Below are 19,517 nucleotides of genomic sequence, written 5' to 3'. Positions count from 1 at the left end.
ACGAGAGAGTCGCGCGGTAGATAGGTAGGTATATATTAAACTTTTAAGCGTTATCCCTGTGAATAATGTCATGTTATCATGATCTAAGTCATTCGCGGCATACCTGTAAATAATGTCATGCTATGATGATCTAAGTAGCGTGTGAGTGCAACAATCCTGTTCTCATATAAAAGACAATGCGAAGTTACATAGAAGTGTTGTGGAGCGACATTTCGTCGCCTGTGTTTCTTGTTTGACTTTAAGTTTGCGCTTTATCCTCGCCTGATGTTTCTTCTGCTTGACGTTAAGATCATTATAAAGATTTACGTCAAAGTCTTAATCAGTGATACGTGTTAAGGATAATTTACTTACTGAGTAGACGTTTTCATTAATGTTATTTATCATCTAAGTAACATGAAAAATTTAATTTTAGAATCTTCTAAATGTTTAAAAATGTAGCGAACATTTTTTAGAAAAAAGTAAAATGTAAATTTTTCGATTTTCCTTAAAATTCGAAAATGTATCTTAAAATGTTATAAAACATAATGAGATTCTCAAACCAATTTAATCATCAAAACGAAAAATTTACGAAAAATACAATATTAACAAACGTTAAAACAACCGAATATCGGGACCGATCACTTTCTACAAACCAAAAAAGTTGCTCGGAACTCTCTCTCACATGCTTCGATCTAAATATAAATTCATTCAAAAACTCAGCCACGTTCTGAGCGAGTAGCCGGGCGAGTGAATGGGCTGTTTTTTGTGCGAGTACACTTGACTAAATCGGTGTGAAATTAGTTGGGCCGGCGGCGGCGCGCGGCTCCAGTTCTTACGAAGCGAGTAGGGTTACAGTGGTAGAGATTTAGGGATTATTAGTCAATCTATCGAATGTTTTGGTAACCAAAGATAATTTTTGCATAAGTAATTTCAATTTTACAAAAGTGGCTCTTTGGTAGACAAAATTTCGATAGGCTATGAAAATAGCGCAATTTATGAAACCTAATATTTTTCTAAAATTATGGACTATTTTCTTTATGAGCAACAAGTGATGTACTGTACCCTCATCATGAGTTTTCAAAACATCCCACAATTTTACGTTACGTTTACTCAATCCATTATTCTGTTCCGTTTGCTTCAGTACACTGCGTAAACATAACAATAGTTCGCAAAAAAGAGAGACAAAACATAAAGAGCCATTTTGTCAATTTAGACATTTAATGTTACGTTACTGACACTATAGTTCTGATACAATCCGCTAGGGGCGCTGATTGGAAATTGTATGGGCAAATACGTAAACAAATACCAAAACAGTCATATTTGTCAAAACGTAAAAACTCATGGCAACGGTACTGTGATCAGGTGGGTGTTATAAAATACTCGTAGCATAAACCATTACCCAATTTAAATGAAGAGTGGCAAGTTCTAATTTTGAGTTGAATAAATGGCTAAACGTTTTGTGGTAAATATGTATGTTTATGTACTTCATTTAGAACACAAAATTTGTGTCATTTTGTCCTTGTTAAAGATAATATTTGATAGTTCAATACAGCTACAATATAGAGTCGTTATAGGATCTCATCATAGTTATTTCTTCGTTTACTACTTAGTCTACTAAATTTGAATAGTTTTAAATTTCTGTAGTGAGTTTTTATACAGTAGATTATTTACAATTATTAATAAAAATCAAAAGACTTACCGGCAATAAAATCCAAGGCAGACTGTTAATAAAACAAACGTTTAATAAATTATATAAAGAAATCTTCACACATCATTGTATCTATTGAAACACACCTAAAATATCAATACTAATAGCAGAATGAATCGGAAATAACTATTAAATATTAAATAAACCACCCGCTCTCCGCTCCGCTACCCCATCGCTAGCACTCGCACCATACCCTTCCTCACTTATACGTGTATCACAGATAACTGATTCATCTATAAACAACAAAACTCCATTTTTTATTAAGGTTTTGAGGTCTTATGGTTAATCTATCACCACTTTTTGATCGGCTACTGTATTGGATTTTAATGAATGAATATTTTTTTCTAATCAATTATTATCAATCTTAGAGTACTTATTCGAAATTCTTTTATGAATGATGCATTAAGACACGTAGCTATGTCTCAATATGTATTTCAAAGTATCTCTCCAAAGTAAAGAACCAGTTTGGTTTGAACAGAAAGGTATAACCACCACACCCATTTTAGGTGTGAAGCAGTTCTTGAGGTCGTAGAACCCTTTGTGGTTCGACTCCGGTGGCACCACCGCCACACCTATTTCTACGTAATAACAGCAGTGTTGGCACTGCTGTGTTCCGATTTGAAGGGTGTGGTAAGCGAGACAGACTTTTCCGAGGCGTTCCAGCTTCGTCCTCAGGGGTAGTGGCGCATCTGTGGCCGACCTTAGGTAGGAATATCTAATCCTGTCTGGGATTGATTAGACAGATGTCCATGGGCGGCAGTAGCCACTTACCATCAGGTGGACTGCATGCTCGTCTGCTACTCCTATATTATAAAAAAAAGTTCTGCATTTTGTTTGAATAGTGGATGGTAGTGGATATCGGCTAACTTAGACACGAGGCGGTTTTAGTCTTCAGGAGTCGCAGCGCATCTGTGAAGCTTCAGGTTGAATCTGTTCTATATGGAGTTGGGTATAGATGTCCATTCCAGGGCCAATACGTGGATGTCCATCCATCTACGTATTGGCCCATACAATTTCTAATTTCTGATATAATCCGCTAGGGGCGCTGATTGGAAATAGTATGGGCAAATACATAAACAAATACCAAAACAGTCATATTTGTCGAAATGTAAAAACTCATGGTAAGGGTGCAGAACACAGCTTAACACTGCTGTTATAAGGCACAAATAGATGTGACAGTGGTGCCACCGGAGTCGAATTCCAAAGGGTTCTACCACCTTTAAATAGGTTCAACCATCTATAACATCTCTTATAATTATTAAACAGATCACCAATTTAATGGTTTGATGTATTTTCAATTTCACACTTAAAATAAGTACCTACAGAAAAAATAAAATATTGCAGTATCAAGTGAAAGTTAATAATCTGAAATTATTTAATTCGCTAATCACACTGTCCGTGACGATTATGTAATCATTTCGGTAACTGTGTAGTGAAGCTGAACAGGCCTAATTCTGTTAACAATGTTACGTTTAAGGGCTATTGAATTGGCCCTTTTCACTTGAAAGGGCCAAATAATTTAATTTTTACATGAGATGTAATCGATTGATGTGTAAAGATGTAGTGTGTTGCTAGATGGCTATTTTGTGTAAAGTAAACTTATTGAGGCAATTCAATTGACAAGGCTAAAGTTATTTGCAATATTATCTTTGTATAAGATCCGTTTGACTGATGTGTTGCCAGATGGTGTTTTTGAAGGCTGTTTCGAGTAAGATAAAATTATTGAAATCAATTGAAAAGGCTAAAGTTATTGGCAATATCTGTGTAAAGGATCCATTTCACTAATGTGTTATCAGAAAGTGCAGTTATAAGAAGGCTTTTTGTTTATCATCAGCTCATTAAGGAAATTCAAAAATATCCATTTGACTGATGTTTTATCAAAGAGTGCATTCATTAAAAGATTATTTGGTACATCATCATCATCATCAGCCTATTAACCTCATTATCAATTAAAATTAAAGGAATAGTAATTAAAATTAAAAGTGTTATAAATATTTTCAAAGTAAATTTGTGTTAATATTTTCGGCTTATATTTTATAGTATCGAGTTAAAAACGACAAGATTGAAAGGGAATGCCCTTTCAATAATAAAAAATGTACAGCGTACTTATTGCAGATAATGCAATATAACCATAGAGATAAGAAAGAATAGACAATCTCAAAAATGTCAACATATAAATGTTATTCATGAAGTAATGAACAGTAATGTTGGTTTGTAAATTATTTTCAATAAAACTAATTGCTTTGCTGGTGGCCCTAGAGTTTCTTCTTCACTGTTCTTTCCTGCTTCACTGACTTTTGTTGGTGAGTAAAGCTCAGCGGAGACAAGAAGACTATTATAGTTTTAGTTTCATTATTAGGACGACCCTCGTGGCGGAGCGGCCACCATACCGGTCTGACGCGCAAAGGGTCCCGGGTTCGATCCCCGGCCAGACAGATGTCTAAATGATGAATTTAGATTTCTGTTTCTGGGTCTGGGTGTTTGTGTATTTGTCTATGTGTGTATCTATGGCACCCACGACACAGGGAATCCTAGTGTGGGGCTGTGAGTGTAGAAAGCGTTTATTATTATTATTTATTTATTAGTCACCGTTGCCGGTTTCCTAGACTGGCCTCCTTTGCTAGTTTGGTGTTGTATTGAAAGAAAGAAAGAAAAAAATATTGTATTATACAATGTATGATGTTGTACTATACAAATTTTGATATCCTGTAAATTCTTAATAGTATTGGTGTATATTTTAGTACAAAACACTCACCATCCCCACTCTGGTTGCTGCTGTGCGCGTGGTACTGCTCATCTGAAAAGTCGTACTCTACATCAGATAAATACATCTGCTCTCAATACAAATATTCGTAAAATTTAGTTGTCAAATTATAAATCCCGCTCCACATTCTCGCGAGAATCTTGCGAGAAGGCGAGAAAACCCCTTTTCGTATAGTTTCTCAACTACAGTGACGAATAGTTACATATGATTATTTATGATTTGCTGAGTGGTCTGAAATGTTTTGGTCTTAACATTGAATTATAAATACAATAATAATCTACTATTGTCCACGGATGCTTCTTTGACATTTTCTATTGTCATACCACTGACATTATTCATTATTCATTTTTATCTTTATGTGACATTTTATTGTTATTGACATTTTATTTTATTAACGTTTTAATAATATTGCAAATTAGTATCTAAAATTTAATAATTTGAACTTATAAAATGCGACTTAAAATTATATTTGTACGCCATTTATGGCAGAATGAGCGAAAATTCTTGACTGTAACACCAATGTATACACCTTATTCTACAAATAAAGACTTTGTATTTGTATTTTGTATTTGTATTTGCTCCACATTCTTGTTTCTCGTGTTCTCGCGAGAATGTCGAGCGGGCTTAATAATAAAGTCGGATACTTTTTTTAAAATTTGTGATATGCGTTATTTTCACATAACAAGCAATTTCATAAAAGCAAAAATAAAATTAGAGGAACAAGGTAAAATAGAGACGTATAAAGAGCTCTTCTTCAAATACAGTGATACGAGTAGAGGCTTTTCTTCAAGAAGCTCACGTGTCTTATTATAATTGATTATTTAAAAAAAAAAAATGAGATAAAACGAAAAACATATCGAACGAATGTGGAATTATAAGCCAAATTCGTATAATCGGTATAAATATATGGCACTCATAACTTATTTTTTGTCGTAAAAAAAACGAAATAAGATTACCTCCATTCCGATGGTCATTGCTGATCAGCTCCTGGCTTTGCAACGTTGGCGCATGGATGAGGACCTTCTGCTGAGGACTGTGAGGGTCCAAAACCTCAACCTCCAACAACGGCGGATGGGGCTCATAACCATGCACGACCATGGGTGGTAGATCCATTGTAAAATCTATACCATCACTTGTCAAACTCAATATTTTATTTATTTAATTAGTAATGTCCTGTCTAAACTATTTATAACTCTGTCACAGTTAAGGCACGTAATGGTTACTGTTCGTTGCTAGTTCAGTTCTATTTTTTTAACTCTGTGGTTTTGCACTGTTGTTGGCACTTTTGAAACTAAATCCTAAGAGAATTTGTGGAGTATTTTTGATGTACGGAACTATTAATGTCCTATATAATATTTGTTGATTGTCACATAATTAGTTAAGGCACTTGTTTCACTATTTCACCGTTCTCTTTCGGATTTTCAATCTCAGGTTCACCATTTTGATCTGAAACAAAACAAAAGCAGGTCATAAAAGTAATCAGCATTTTATTTTTGGTAAATTACAACATACATTTGTAAAATTGTTAATGAAATAAAGTTTTTGTTTTGTTATTTGAAATCGATAATTTTATTCACTTTTTTAATTGTTAAACAAATCTTCCATTGCTCTATATTTGAAGCCAGTAATAAACCTTTATGATTCTGATTGTATTCCATATTCCATATAGATACTCGTATTTAAATACAGCCTTTAAAATAAAGCCTTTTTAATATGTACGATGCCTGCATTAATTTTTTGCCTTAATATTTAAGCTTAGTCTTTTAAATTACTAAGTCGATTCACATGAAACTTTTACTCCAAGATAGACCATTCTAGTAGTAGTAACACAGACACTATTTACACTTTTTTCAAATAAAAACCACGTAAGGACAACTTTTATTTTTTATAAATAATCACCTTGTTACTTTAGTGTGTGTGGGTGTGAAGACAACTCGTCTTTCCCACGTGATTACATCGTTAGGGCGTTTTTATTGAAATTACGTTTATGTATTTTGAGGAACAGCTGTCGTCATACAAATAGAAAAGTATAAGTGTAAAGAAATTATAGGATAGTGTTCATGAATGATGTTCTTAGTTTTTAGAGGTTAGGTAGCTCAACTGTAAAAATGGAACTCTACTAAGCTTCTGCTGTCTGCATGTCCGTTTGTCCGTTCTGACTGAGACTCCACCCGTTACTCAAAATAAGAAAAGCTTGAAAATAAGATACACCTGTTTATTATCGAGCTTTATTAAGGTTCTTTGTCTTTCTTATTCGTCTTTTAGTTTTTCTTTTATAATATAGAAGTAGCAGACAAACATGCAGTCCACCTGATGGTAAGTGGTTACTGCCGCCCATGGACATCTGTAATCAACCCCAGATAGAATTAGATATTCCTACCTGAGGTCAGCCACAGATGCACCGCTACCCCTGAGGACTAAGCTGGAACACCTCGGAAAAGTATTGAAAACGGAACACAGCAGCGCCTAACACTGCTGTTATTAGGCAGAAATAGGTGTGGCGGTGGTGCTGCCGGAGTCGAACCATAAAAGGTTCTACCACCTTCAAAAAGTTTTAGTTAAAGAAGATTTACGATTACAAAATGATACGTATTATAACTTTGTAAGAATGAAATTTTAAAATTTATTAAGACATTACAATTAATTTATACGAATACCTACATACGAAACGATTCCTTCATCAAACATTTTTTATAAAGTATATAATTAAATAGTATATAGAGGTGAGCATACGATAAAATTGTATACGATATACGTGTGAATGGCCCGTGAGAATACGTCGCACACGGTAACAATATGTCGGGATACGTGTGACGATATCATGTTAATTAAATTTAAAGTTATTATACAATTGTCGTTTGTATGTATAATTTAATTTAATTGTCTTTAAGGAAGTTACATTGACCTCTTTTTATTTTTATGTAAAAGCTATTGTTTTGTTTTGTAAGCCGTTGTAATGTTAGTATGACATGCAAAGGGTGTCGTGTGGAACGTAGGAATATGAACGAGTGGGCACATTTCTCGTTTTAATATACTCGTATATGTTACTGGTATCTAGACTAAGGGATTCTTAGTGTAGGTCAAGAGTGTACAAAATATAAGCATAAAAGTTATTTTTAATTTTCAATTTATTATTATAAGTATGTAAGACTTGTACCAACACAAAAACGTAGTTCAATATATCAAGAAGTTTAAAGTGTTGATGATTAAGTAAATGAATTCTTATTGTTATAGAGTGGCAGATAACTGTCTAGAATAGGTTATACTATACAATTATATTTTTAATTTAAATATACCTAGTTAACTTTAAATATGATGCTAAATTTAATAAAAAAATCATACCTAAATTAAACTGAAACCTCATAAATATTTATATTTTACAAGATCTGCGATCAATAATTATGCAAATAATACGATAATTTTTAACATTTTATAAAGCATATATTAGGTAAATGATCAAATAATTGAAAATGAAAATAAAATCGGGCACCGTCATAATTTTGTATCCCATCTCAATGTCACAATATCGTAAGACGCGTCTCCGGACCGCGCTGCCGTGTGTTCCAGACGGCATTGTATTGTCGAATTCTCACAGCCTTGTTCGTGCATCGTAACCTTTTTGTGCGGGATGGACTTAACTTTGTACTGTGCGTCATACTGAGTTTCTGCCTAAATTATTTAGCTGGCTTTGTTATTCAATATATTATAATACCTAATACGTTTTTAATTTGCGTTGTCTACGCTCCATTTTATTAATACTTTCCTTCCAAATAAGTAACGTAAATTCGTCTTACGAGACAATTTCATTTTGAAAAAGGATTTTTTGATGAGTCTGACATTTTTTAAATTTTATTGAAGTTGTAAACAAGCATGTACGAGTAGTCCACCTGATGGTTAGTGGCTTCTGCCGGCCGTGGACATTCGCAATAAATCCCAGATAAGATTAGATTCCTACATAAGATCGGTCGTAGATGCATTGCGACCCCTGTGGAACGCCTCGGAAAGGTCTTCGTGAACACACCCTTCAAACCAGAACACAGCAGCACTTAACACTGCTGTTATTGAGCAGAAATAGATGTGGCGGTGTTGCTTCCCAAGTTAAACCACAGAGGGCCTTATATTCAAAGTATCTAAGATTTGCTTTAAAGGTAAAAAGCAGTATTCCTTTTAAACACTTTATATTTTTGGCTATCAAAGTCCTTGTTATATTGAAAGATTTCCATTAAGGTAAAAACAGTATTCGTTTAGTCTGTTATATTTTTGGCTATTAAAATCCTTGTTTAACTTTTAACTAACGCATCCCATAAACCACTATTCTTAAAGCAAATATCCCAGCGAACAAACTTCCTGGACAGCAAAAATACTAGTAAATTTTAAATGTAAGTACAAATACTGTGACAGCATTTGAATATGAAACAAAAGCGCTCTCTAGCCAGTACGAAATAATAGTCCGCTTTCATATGAGCTACGAAGGTTTTAGAGTGGATATGTATTGTTTTAAAACGTGATTTATAAAAAAATATACTTAAACGGATATATTTATGAAGAATGTCTCAGTTTATTTTTAATTAATGATCAATTTCCGACTTAGTTCTTATTTGAATTTGAAAAGAATTTCGACGATTAATGGACAAAGAAATTTAATACAGAAAATTGACTATTACGTGATAGTATTTTAATAATAATAAAATTAATTTACTTTCTGGATATGTTAGTATTATGACGTAGTCTTTATAATGAAAAATAATAATAAAATAAAATATATAGTTCGGAAAAACTGTATATTTTAGTTTATTATACCACAACTTAAGAAAACATCACACATAAACTTAGGAATATATCTAAAAGGTTTTAAAGGACCTCAAAGGTGCTGAAGTCAGTCAATCTGTACTTAACCAACATGATAGGACTAATCCCTACTCTTTTATGTCTACTCAAACCCAGCAGAGGGACAACAGTAGGATCACTATAAAACGAATTAAAAAATAATAATATATTTTTATTATTCACCACTAAATCCGTTTTCGTATATCCGTGGCACAAGACGGGAAACAATAGCCGCCCGCGCCACGAACCTGGGACCGCTCCGTTTAAATAAATACTCACACATTTTATTTGCAAAACGGAAACACCTGATTTATATCTGCGTGCGGTTTGACTTCTAATGTATGAAAATTTTGCACAAAATATTCTCTGAAATGTGCCCTATTTTTTAATCCCAGTTTTAAAATGCTGTAGTTTTATTAAAGAGTAGAAAGAATGTCATTGTACATGAAGATCTATTGTTTATTAAATTAAAGAAATAGCATAATTATAATTATTAACCAATTTTATGTAGAACCCGTCGTGGATCGACTCCGGCGGCACCACCGCCACACCTATTTCTACATCATAACAGCAGTGTTAAGCGCTGCTGTGTTCCGCTTTGAAGGGTATGGTAAGGGAGACATACTTTTCCGAGGCGTTCCAGCATAGTCCCCACAGTTAACAACGTATATGGGGTAGGTTGAATGCAATCTTATCTGAGGTTGATTATAAATGTCCATGGCTGCCAATAGGTAACTGCTTAGTATCAAAAGGACTTCTCGAATGTTAATCGCGGATTGATGCAAAATATGTTACGCACATAACTTCGAAATTCACAATGCAATAAAAATTTGCATGATTGGGAATCGAACATCGGACCCCAAGCACATAAGACCAAATTATAAAATTAGGTTATTACTTACAATCTATACTAATATTATAAAGAAGAAAACTTTGTTTGTTTGATTGTAATTAATAGGCTCAAAAACTACTGAACCAATTTTAAAAATTCTTTCACCATTCGAAAGCTACATTATCCACGAGTAACATAGGCTATATTTTATATGAAATATATTTGATAAATAGATTTTGAGGCGGTACAAAGTTTGCCGGGTCAGCTAGTCCTTAATATAGAGCAAAAATCATTTCTAAAAGCAATTTAATAAACCTAAAACTAATTTTAAAGCCACTCCCAAATTTGTTTAAATAAAGAGTACTTAGCCAAAATTCGAGATATAATCAGTGGAATCCAATATGGCCACTAAAAGGATTCGCGCAAAAAAGGTGACATTGAACTCCAAGATAAATGAAGACAGACCAATGTTAATGCATAATTAATTGCGAGTAGGGTGACTATAGAATTAATTAAGAAATTGAAACATTTTCGGGACTGCGGAAGGTAATGTTTTTTTAGTGTTTGTGTTTGTGTTTGTGTTTTTGTTTTTATATGTGTGTGTATATATTTATGTAGCATTCCTTAACACTACACGGACGGATTTTACGAGAACAATATGAGATTTTTTCCTTTCTTAGTTAATTATCTAAAAAAGTGAAGTTTTCGTTTTTATAATAATTACTAGTTTGGTTTTTAGTGCCTCAATTTGGCCTTTTTTGGTGTTGTCACCACAAATTCGTTAAATACATACAAATTAAGGAATTTGTGGTAATATTAATGTAGAACGTAAGAATATGTCAGTGAAAAGTAGTGTCCTCTTATCTCGTAATAGTATAGGTTGAAGGCTCTTTTGTAGTTTCTAATTCTTAAAAAATACTAGACCAATTTCGATGTTCTTTGCTCAAAAATAAAGTTCCTAAGTAAATCTAAATTAGTTAAGTTATAACTAAATCAGTATTTCTTTTCTTCTAGCATGCACTGTTAGAATATTGCTATAACATTATTTTACTAAAGAAAAAATTAACAACAATGACGTCATAAAACCTACTTAAATTACCAAAAACCTGGTCACCACAATCTAGTTAGATATATATAAAATACTCGTTTGAAACTTGTCCTAACGTGCCATTGGGTTAATTATAACTTTTTATATCAAGGAATATGTAAATATGCACGTCACTAAGTGTGATATCTACATAACGTATATGTGAAAATATATTTTAATTAAATGGTGTGTATTTATTGATTCAGCAGTGATAGTAGTGGTTGAATCACGGGCTCTCAATCGAGGGGTCCCAGGGTCAAATCCCAGGCACAAATCTTTAGATTTTTCTGTTATTCGCGTATTATAAATTAATATACACTTGTTTTAACGGTGAATGGAACATGTATATAGGAGAAATTTATAACCAATTCTCAAAGATATCTAAAGTCTACCAATTATCATTGGGATAGCGCAGTGGACTATGGCCTAGTCATTTTCATGATGAGATTCGTTCCCAGCAGGGATAGTAAAGATTGATGATGATGATGATTATTTACTAAATATAATCATTTTTATGTTCCTCTGCGGGACACAGGCCTCAACCCGATCTGAGGGGAGGAGGGGGGCTTTGTGCATACTGTACTAAGGTTAGCGATAACCGAAATAACTTTTTTTGTAAGTTTATCTATCTTCGCCTGAAAGTCCCACAAGTATCAACGCAGTTCCCAAACCTACCAACTACAAACAGTTAGTCTTTTTTATGAAGACACAGATAGACAATCCAATTGTATTTTTCGTAGACAGTAAGACTTTACCACATTTCGTAGTGGAACAAAAAGCAGACAGTGCACAGATTTGAAATAATAATATGACTACATAGATTTTGCAAGTGAATAAATGAATGAAAATAGTTTATTTTCATTTTATTTGTACAGATAACTGTTACAGTCGATTTCAATGCAGTTTCAAGAATTTCTGGTCTAACCTGTCCCCCAATTACCGTTGGTGTAACGGTTGAATGAAAAACATAAAAATGAGTTATTTTGTAAACAATAGCAATTTTACGGTAGATTTAACTTACTGACCCTGCGTAAGCGCAGGTTGAAAAAATGTAATTAGGGTTTACCCTCCTAATTTTGCTACTATGGTATTTCAGTTGGGGTGGGATCTCGAACTAAACTCGATTCTAGTTCTAGTCGTGGCCAAATTTTAAATTTCTACAGTACCCTTAGTATGAGTTTTCACGTTTTTACAAAAATGACTGTTTTGTATTTCCCATATATTTCCAATCAGTTCTGATACAGTCCGCTGGGGGCGCTGATTGGAAATGTATGGGCAAATACGTAAACAAATACAAAAGCAGTATTTTTTGTAAAAACGTAATAACTTATAATGAGGGTACTGAAAGATAATAAATTACGTAAAATTAAACAATATTTACAACTACAGCTTCGAGTTATCAATACGAATTATTTAATATATTTTTTTAATTATTTAATTAATAAGATAGGTTACTTTATATATAAGAAACGATCAGGCCCGTAACCATCTTCTTAAAACTTAGAAAATAAAGTATTGTTTCCCTAAAGTTATTTTTAATTATACACAAATTTGAATGCTGTATTCAGTCTTCTTAGGGGATGGAATTTCCAAAATCCTTTCTAACTACTCTTAAATACTTTTTCACCCTTATGACCTAAATTAAAGGTTACCTTAAGCTTTGGGCTAAGCGTGAAACATGAAATGACTAGATTTTATTATTAAATTAATTTATCGCTATGCGTTAAGTGTAACTATATTAATTATTTATTAAGGCATTTAAAATTTATAATTGCGATATTAACATAAACTTATATAATATACTGGTATATGTTATGTTGGAATGTTCAAGTGGGCGGCAGGTTTTATATAATGCACATTATAGTAGAGTTAACTGTCTGTTAAATAAATAACTAACTAACCTTTAAAATTAATGGCCGAGTTTACACATTTTTGATAATAATTTAAGGAACTATCATGAATCAGGTTTTTGTTTCAAAATAAAATAAACACATTTTTTTGTTAAAAGGATGAAAATTATTTTTTTATAATTACGTACTTTTTTCGACAGTAAAAAAATATTTTATATTATTATACCTACAGCTTCTTCTTTAATGAGCATTATTACATATTTTTAATTACAGACATCTATACCTCTACATATCTATAATTACTTTGAACTTAATTTTTTACTTTTGAATTGAAAACATTGTTCTAAATTTCTGTTTTAAATTTAATACTTATCTACTTATAATTTTACACATTATACTTCGAAAAACAATAGTACTTAGAGCTGTTTGCGTGTTAAAAATGATAATTGTTCATTTTGACCCCATTTAGCTTATAAATTGTATCAACCCTCTGAATGCCGATGGTCAAACGCACCCTTTGACTTATATTGCGTGACGACAAACTATTATAATTAATGGGTTGTTTAGTCGAATGCGCGTAAAGTCATGATTTCCGTTGAACAAGTGGGAAATATTAAAACGATGCTTATAATTTCATTCATTCATTTCATAACACTCACGGTATTTGTTAAACAACGGTAGTAGATGCAGGGTTAACTGTCAAACATATTTAAAACATTAGTAGGAAGCCAAATAAATTATGTTCACTAATATAACGATGAATTATCTTTAACACAGAAACGTAATACTTAAAAATTATTAATGAAAAGGGAAGGGAACTTAATGTAGCCCACAATTTAAACGAATCCAACGACACCTTACACGCTATAACCATCCAGCCGTTTGGGATGCAAACGTTTCAAAAATGAGACATATATCCTATGACATACAGAGACATACATGAGTCATTTTATGCGTCTGAGGAGGGTAATGCTCGAGAAACATTACCTTCCGTGGTCATGTAAAAATTACAGTTACCATTTATATATTGTTGGGAATCGACTTCTCATTGCATTTGCGACTCCTCTGGTGTTGCAAATGTCCATTGGCGAGGGTGACTGCTTTCCATAAGGTAGCCCGTCTGCCTTATAGTTAGGTTACATATATAAAATAAAAGATAGAACCTGAAACCCTTTTAGCGTGAACATGGACAGCGGCATGGACCCGCGAGACTTATTTTAAAAATTTTAACCAACTCAATAATACAGTATTTTTTCTAAGCGTTAAAAATGACGAAATATAAAATTTCCTCCAAAGCAAGGAAAGTGTAACATTTTCCTTTCTACACCAACATGACATAATGTTATGGCATTGTGTTCTTTCACATGACCTCGACATTGATGCGTGGGAGTTGTGTCGATTGCAGATTTGTAGGTTAAGTCTTAACGCTGTGTGCGTTCGGTGGGAATTGTTGAACAACTATGGTTCGAGATATAACAACTTTGTTTTTATAATATCGGAGAAGCAGACGAGCATGCAGTCCACCTGATGGTAAGTGGCTACTGCCGCCCATGGACATCCGTAATAAACCCCAGATAGGATTAGATATTCCTACCTGAGTTCGGCCACAAATGCGCCGCTACCTCTGAGGACTAAGCTGGAATGCCTCGGAAAGGATGTTTCCCTACCACACTCTTCAAAGCAGAACACAACAGCACTTAACACTGCCGGTATGAGGTAGAATTAGGTCTTTTTCAAACGCATTCCTAACATTAATTTTATTAATTTATTTATTAATTTATTCACAACTTACATCTAACATTACAGGAAAAAAATCCTAATGCGTTAGTGTAGCAACATGAAGTAGTAGTACTGAAAGAAAGACATCAGTTCCCTTAGTATGCGTTTATTACGTGTTTACAAAAATCAGCGCCCCTAGCGGATTGCATCAGAACTGATTGGAAATATATGGGAAATAAGTAAACAAAACCAAATACATTCATTGTTGTCAAAACGTTAAACCTCATACTAAGGGTACTGATATGCGTCTTAATAATAGCCCCTCTGCTAATTTTCATTTAAATAAAAAAATATTTGTTTTTTTTTATGTGAAACATCTATAGCCGCACGTAAAACCGATTTCTGGCGTGGCGACGCATGCCGTGACGTCGCCACGCCAGAAATCGCTATACGATGGTATATATATACAGTCTATATGCTGTAGTGTGTACGGTGTGGCGACGCGTCGCCATTCGCAATCGAATTCAATAAATAGTCATCGTTATCTGGAAAAAAATCGTAATATTTTATTTTATCATTATGACATATTTAGTTCCTATCACAATATGTTCTTTTCTGCATATTACTTTTACAAAATAATGTCGATGTTTCACATCTGCCAGGCGTCCCGTGACGGCTCACATTTTTTTTAAATTATAGACTATACTTGACATAAGGAAAGACCTCGGATCTAAAAAAAATACCTTAGAGAACATTAAGCAGAAAACGCATTGCAAGGTATCTAACGAAGCAGAACTTAGGGTCTTAAGGTCCTCTTGTTCCCTTAACGTCCCCTGCCGTATCCTGTACACATCGGTTAACGTCTCTACCGACTTTTTAGTTAATTCCGTTAGTAGACACCTGTTCTAATCTAATGTTCAGTTTGTTTTAAGGCCACGGACTATAGCCTGAATTTTGATTTATTGCATGAAAATTTAGTAGCTTTTAGCTAGATTGAAGAGGGTAATGTTGTAAGAATATGTACGAATGTCTCATTCTTTGGCAAGTTCTACAGCGTAAACGGCTTGAGGAGTTTTAACATGTGGGGTGTCGTTGGATTCATATAAATTGTCGGAGTAACATAAACAATATTCTTTAGCTTTTTTCTTTTAAAAACTATTATCTAGGTGTAATATTACGGTAACTGTACCGGCATGATAAAGCTTAAAGGTTAAACATTCAATGTATGGTACACATGGATTGATATATGTTTGATATATGAAGGAACGTGATTGTAATCGAACTAAAATAATACTACAATTATTTGAATAGTTCATTTTTTACCTTTTAATATTTTATTTCTGCTTTGTTATAGTAAAATCTGGTTTGAAGGATGTGAACCTTTGGATGTGGTAAACGCCGCATATAGGCGTTACCACATCCAAATATATATGAGGCGATATAATATGAGGCGTTTCAACTTAGTTTTTCGGACTGACGGAATATCGTTAAGAAATCTATAATATCTTCGAATTCTCTTAACTTTGACCTGAACATTTACTAAGTGGAGATTTAAGCCCAACAGTGAAAAAGTATTTCAAACAGTACATCCCAACAAGCATACAGTACCCTTAATATGAGTTTTTACGTTTTGGCAAAAATGACTGTTTTTGTTTACGTATTTCCCAAACATTTACAATCAGTTCTGGTATAATCCGCCAGGGGCTCTGATTGGAAATGTATCGGCAAATACGTAAACAAATACCAAAACAGCCATTTTTGTAAAAACGCAAAACTCATACTAATGGTACAGGACACGCGTAAATCATTAAAATGTTAATTAACGTCTTTCCTCGTTCGTCAATTAATGACGAGTTTTTTCCTATTGTATTACAATAAGGCAATTATCTGAGGTGAATGAACCTGATAGCTGATATCTTGATTCATATAGAAAACTGTTTTTTTTAAGTCTGAGACGTTGAAGGTCTTATTCCAAGAGGAAAGCTCTTGGAATAAGGCCTCGGATATAAAAAACAAATATTTTAGTTGATGTAAATTTGTTTTTTATTTGTATTTTTGTATCTAAGTATGTATGGTTTACGACTTCGGTAAAGTACTAAAAATGGGAATTTTATGTATATTTTTTTGTAAAATAATACTCTAGCCTTATCACATGTTACAATGCAGAACACACCACTGTAAAGCAGGAATTAAGGTATTGAATGAATTAATGATTAAAAAGGCTCTAAATATATCGAAATTTGTAAAAATATAAATATAACATATTTGGTTACTTAATCAAGTACTCTTAATTTTATCTTCAACTTTTCAAGCTTCTTAAGACAAATACAAAACTGAGTTACACTTTTACCTATTTTTTTTACAAAACCACCCCAAAAACACAAAATTCACTGATAATAATTCAATAGATCAAATGATCATAGACCAGCTACCGAACAGCCGTTGATTTTTTCATCGACCCTAAGGTCCCTGAGGTCGTACACCTGCGGGGCGGGGGCGCACCTGACGTAACGGACTGCACGCGCCGTCTTCCCGCCTTTTTATGGATTTTTTTAATTTGGAATTATTGGAATGTGTAAAATTATTATTTTTAAAATTCTAACTTCTAATTTTAATTGTCTATCAGTGACATTGTTGCTTATTGTTGTGAATACTGGCTTATTTGTCATTGATAGAAGTTACCTATTTTTTTTCAAGCAGCGCAAATTTCGATGATTTTGACAGTTTAATAGCGTACGTATCTGTATGTGTTCATATATGAGATACAGTGTTACATGTCTTTTTGTCGTCGAAAACCAATAACTTTTAAACCAACAGGTAAATTACAATAACCAGTGCATGTAAGTACATAATTATAATAATTATAATATTCCGTTAATATTATGTAGAACTCAACGGCGTACGGCATAGATTAAAAAAAAGTAACATTTAAATAAAAAAATGCATTTATTTGTTTTTTTTTATCAATATTTTTTTTAAACGTATAATAGACCTACATATTTTTTGGTAGGCGTAATCAAAATATATCCAATCGTATCTTTTTATTAAAATACTATGATTGAAATATGTGCCTATCTTGAGACATGATCGTTATCAACATTGGCACCTTAAGGTCATTACCACGTGGGGGTGGCGCACCTGACGTAACGGAATCCTGCGCACGCGCCGGTAAGATCTTCCCGCTTAAATAGGGTTGCTCGAGCTTAAGCTTTTTCTATCTTTATCTTTGGCGCGATCTGATTTGCCTTTTTTAAATAATAACTTCATACTTATATTAGACTTTTTTAATAGTGTTATCATACTAAATAATTACTATAATAACAAAAAAAACGATTGCTTAAAAATATAGCTTACTGACCGTACTCGCCGTTTCACCCGCGTTAAGCAAATTAACATGAAATAATGTATCTGAAATTATACCTTCAACATGTAGCAAATGTCATTCACATGTTTGCCTTGTTCCCATGTTCATGTATTTTAATACCGCTCTGTTCAAGTCATTCTTATTGTGATAACATTGAAAGTAATAAATCTTAACATTCCTATCCCAAGGTTGCTGGAAGAAATTCCATTTTGGAATAAACAACCCTTTCTACTTTCTATCATATTTGTACCTATTGTTACAATTTTTGTGTATAAAAACTTATTAATGAAATAAAAAAAAAACAAAAAAAAAAAAAACAATATTGCTATGATTGAAATGGTGCCTAACTTGAGACATGGTTTATTAACATTGGCACCTTAAGGTCATTACCACGGGGGGTGGCGCACCTGACGTAACGGAATCCTGCGCACGCGCCGGTAAGATCTTCCCGCCGACATAGGGTTGCTCGAGCTTAAGCTTTATCTATCTTTATCTTTGGTGCGATCAGATTTTTCTTTTATTTAATAATAGATTCTTTTCTAAAACAGCGCCAACAAACTAGAGAATTGTTATAATAACAAAAAACAGACTTCTTAAAAATATACGTTATATCAGTCAGGCTATTTAAACGGACCTTACGATATATAATATGACAGACATACCTACATATATTTATATACATACTCAAAAACATTTTCTTCCGTAGTCGGGTAAAAAATTCAAAACGGATTTTAAATATGTGAATGGTTAATAATACATATGATATACAAAATACATATTCAATTTTTTCCTACATCTAACTCCTACTGAACAAGTTCATTATTTCATGGCGTTAGATAATAAGGTTGGCAATTCAATGAAATAGAAATTCTTGAAATGTTAAGGTGTGAACACTCTTTTGTATTGTTTTTTTTTTTACTTTATATTAAAAAAAATCAAATTCATTTCAAAGGCTTTCATTATATTAGCAATAAAAATATATTTTATCTGTTATTTAATCCTCAGCTTTTGAGATTCTTTATTACAATATATTTTTCATGTTATATTAAATTCCTAGTCACCAAAAATCTTTCAAAAACGAAACCTATTAATTATTCGTTTATAAATATACTCTGATTTTAACTATAACATGAAAATTATGTAACATAAACTTTACTTACACATTTAATAAAATTACCCAAAAATAAACAATTAAATTATTATAATTACCCTCAAAATGCCAGTACAAAACTAACGATTCTCACATACATTAAGCACCTGTTACAAATAATGTATTCAGGTATTTAAATTACAAATGTGACAACCCTAGGAGGGGAATGTATTGTTTTGCATAGATACCATTTCGTTCGGAAATTAAAGTTTTTGTTAAATAAATTATGTACAATTT

The 19,517-nt window shown here is 32.9% G+C and overlaps 1 protein-coding gene across 4 annotated transcripts in view; it reads right to left on the bottom strand.

Annotated features, from left to right (window-relative positions):
* The window catches only part of sv (paired box protein shaven), a 115,092-nt gene that overhangs the window by 69,463 nt on the left and 26,112 nt on the right, over positions 1-19,517 (bottom strand). For 3 of the 4 annotated variants that reach the window (XM_073089778.1, XM_073089780.1, XM_073089777.1), the window contains exons 2-3: positions 5,408-5,897; positions 4,443-4,499 (exon numbers count right to left, since the gene is read on the bottom strand). In XM_073089778.1, coding sequence (XP_072945879.1) covers positions 4,443-4,499; positions 5,408-5,564 — 214 coding nt within the window. In that variant the 5' untranslated portion in view covers positions 5,565-5,897. The remainder of the gene's footprint in view (positions 1-4,442; positions 4,500-5,407; positions 5,898-19,517) is intronic. The other variant, XM_073089779.1, reaches the window with a different exon arrangement.

This window comes from Epargyreus clarus, unplaced genomic scaffold (assembly GCF_041222505.1).
Source record: "Epargyreus clarus isolate Ecla_fem2 unplaced genomic scaffold, WU_Ecla_fem_2.2 ptg000031l, whole genome shotgun sequence".
NCBI lineage: Eukaryota > Metazoa > Arthropoda > Insecta > Lepidoptera > Hesperiidae > Epargyreus > Epargyreus clarus.
The sequence above is the reverse complement of the archived record's forward strand: the minus strand, read 5'-3'. Positions and strand labels throughout refer to the sequence as shown.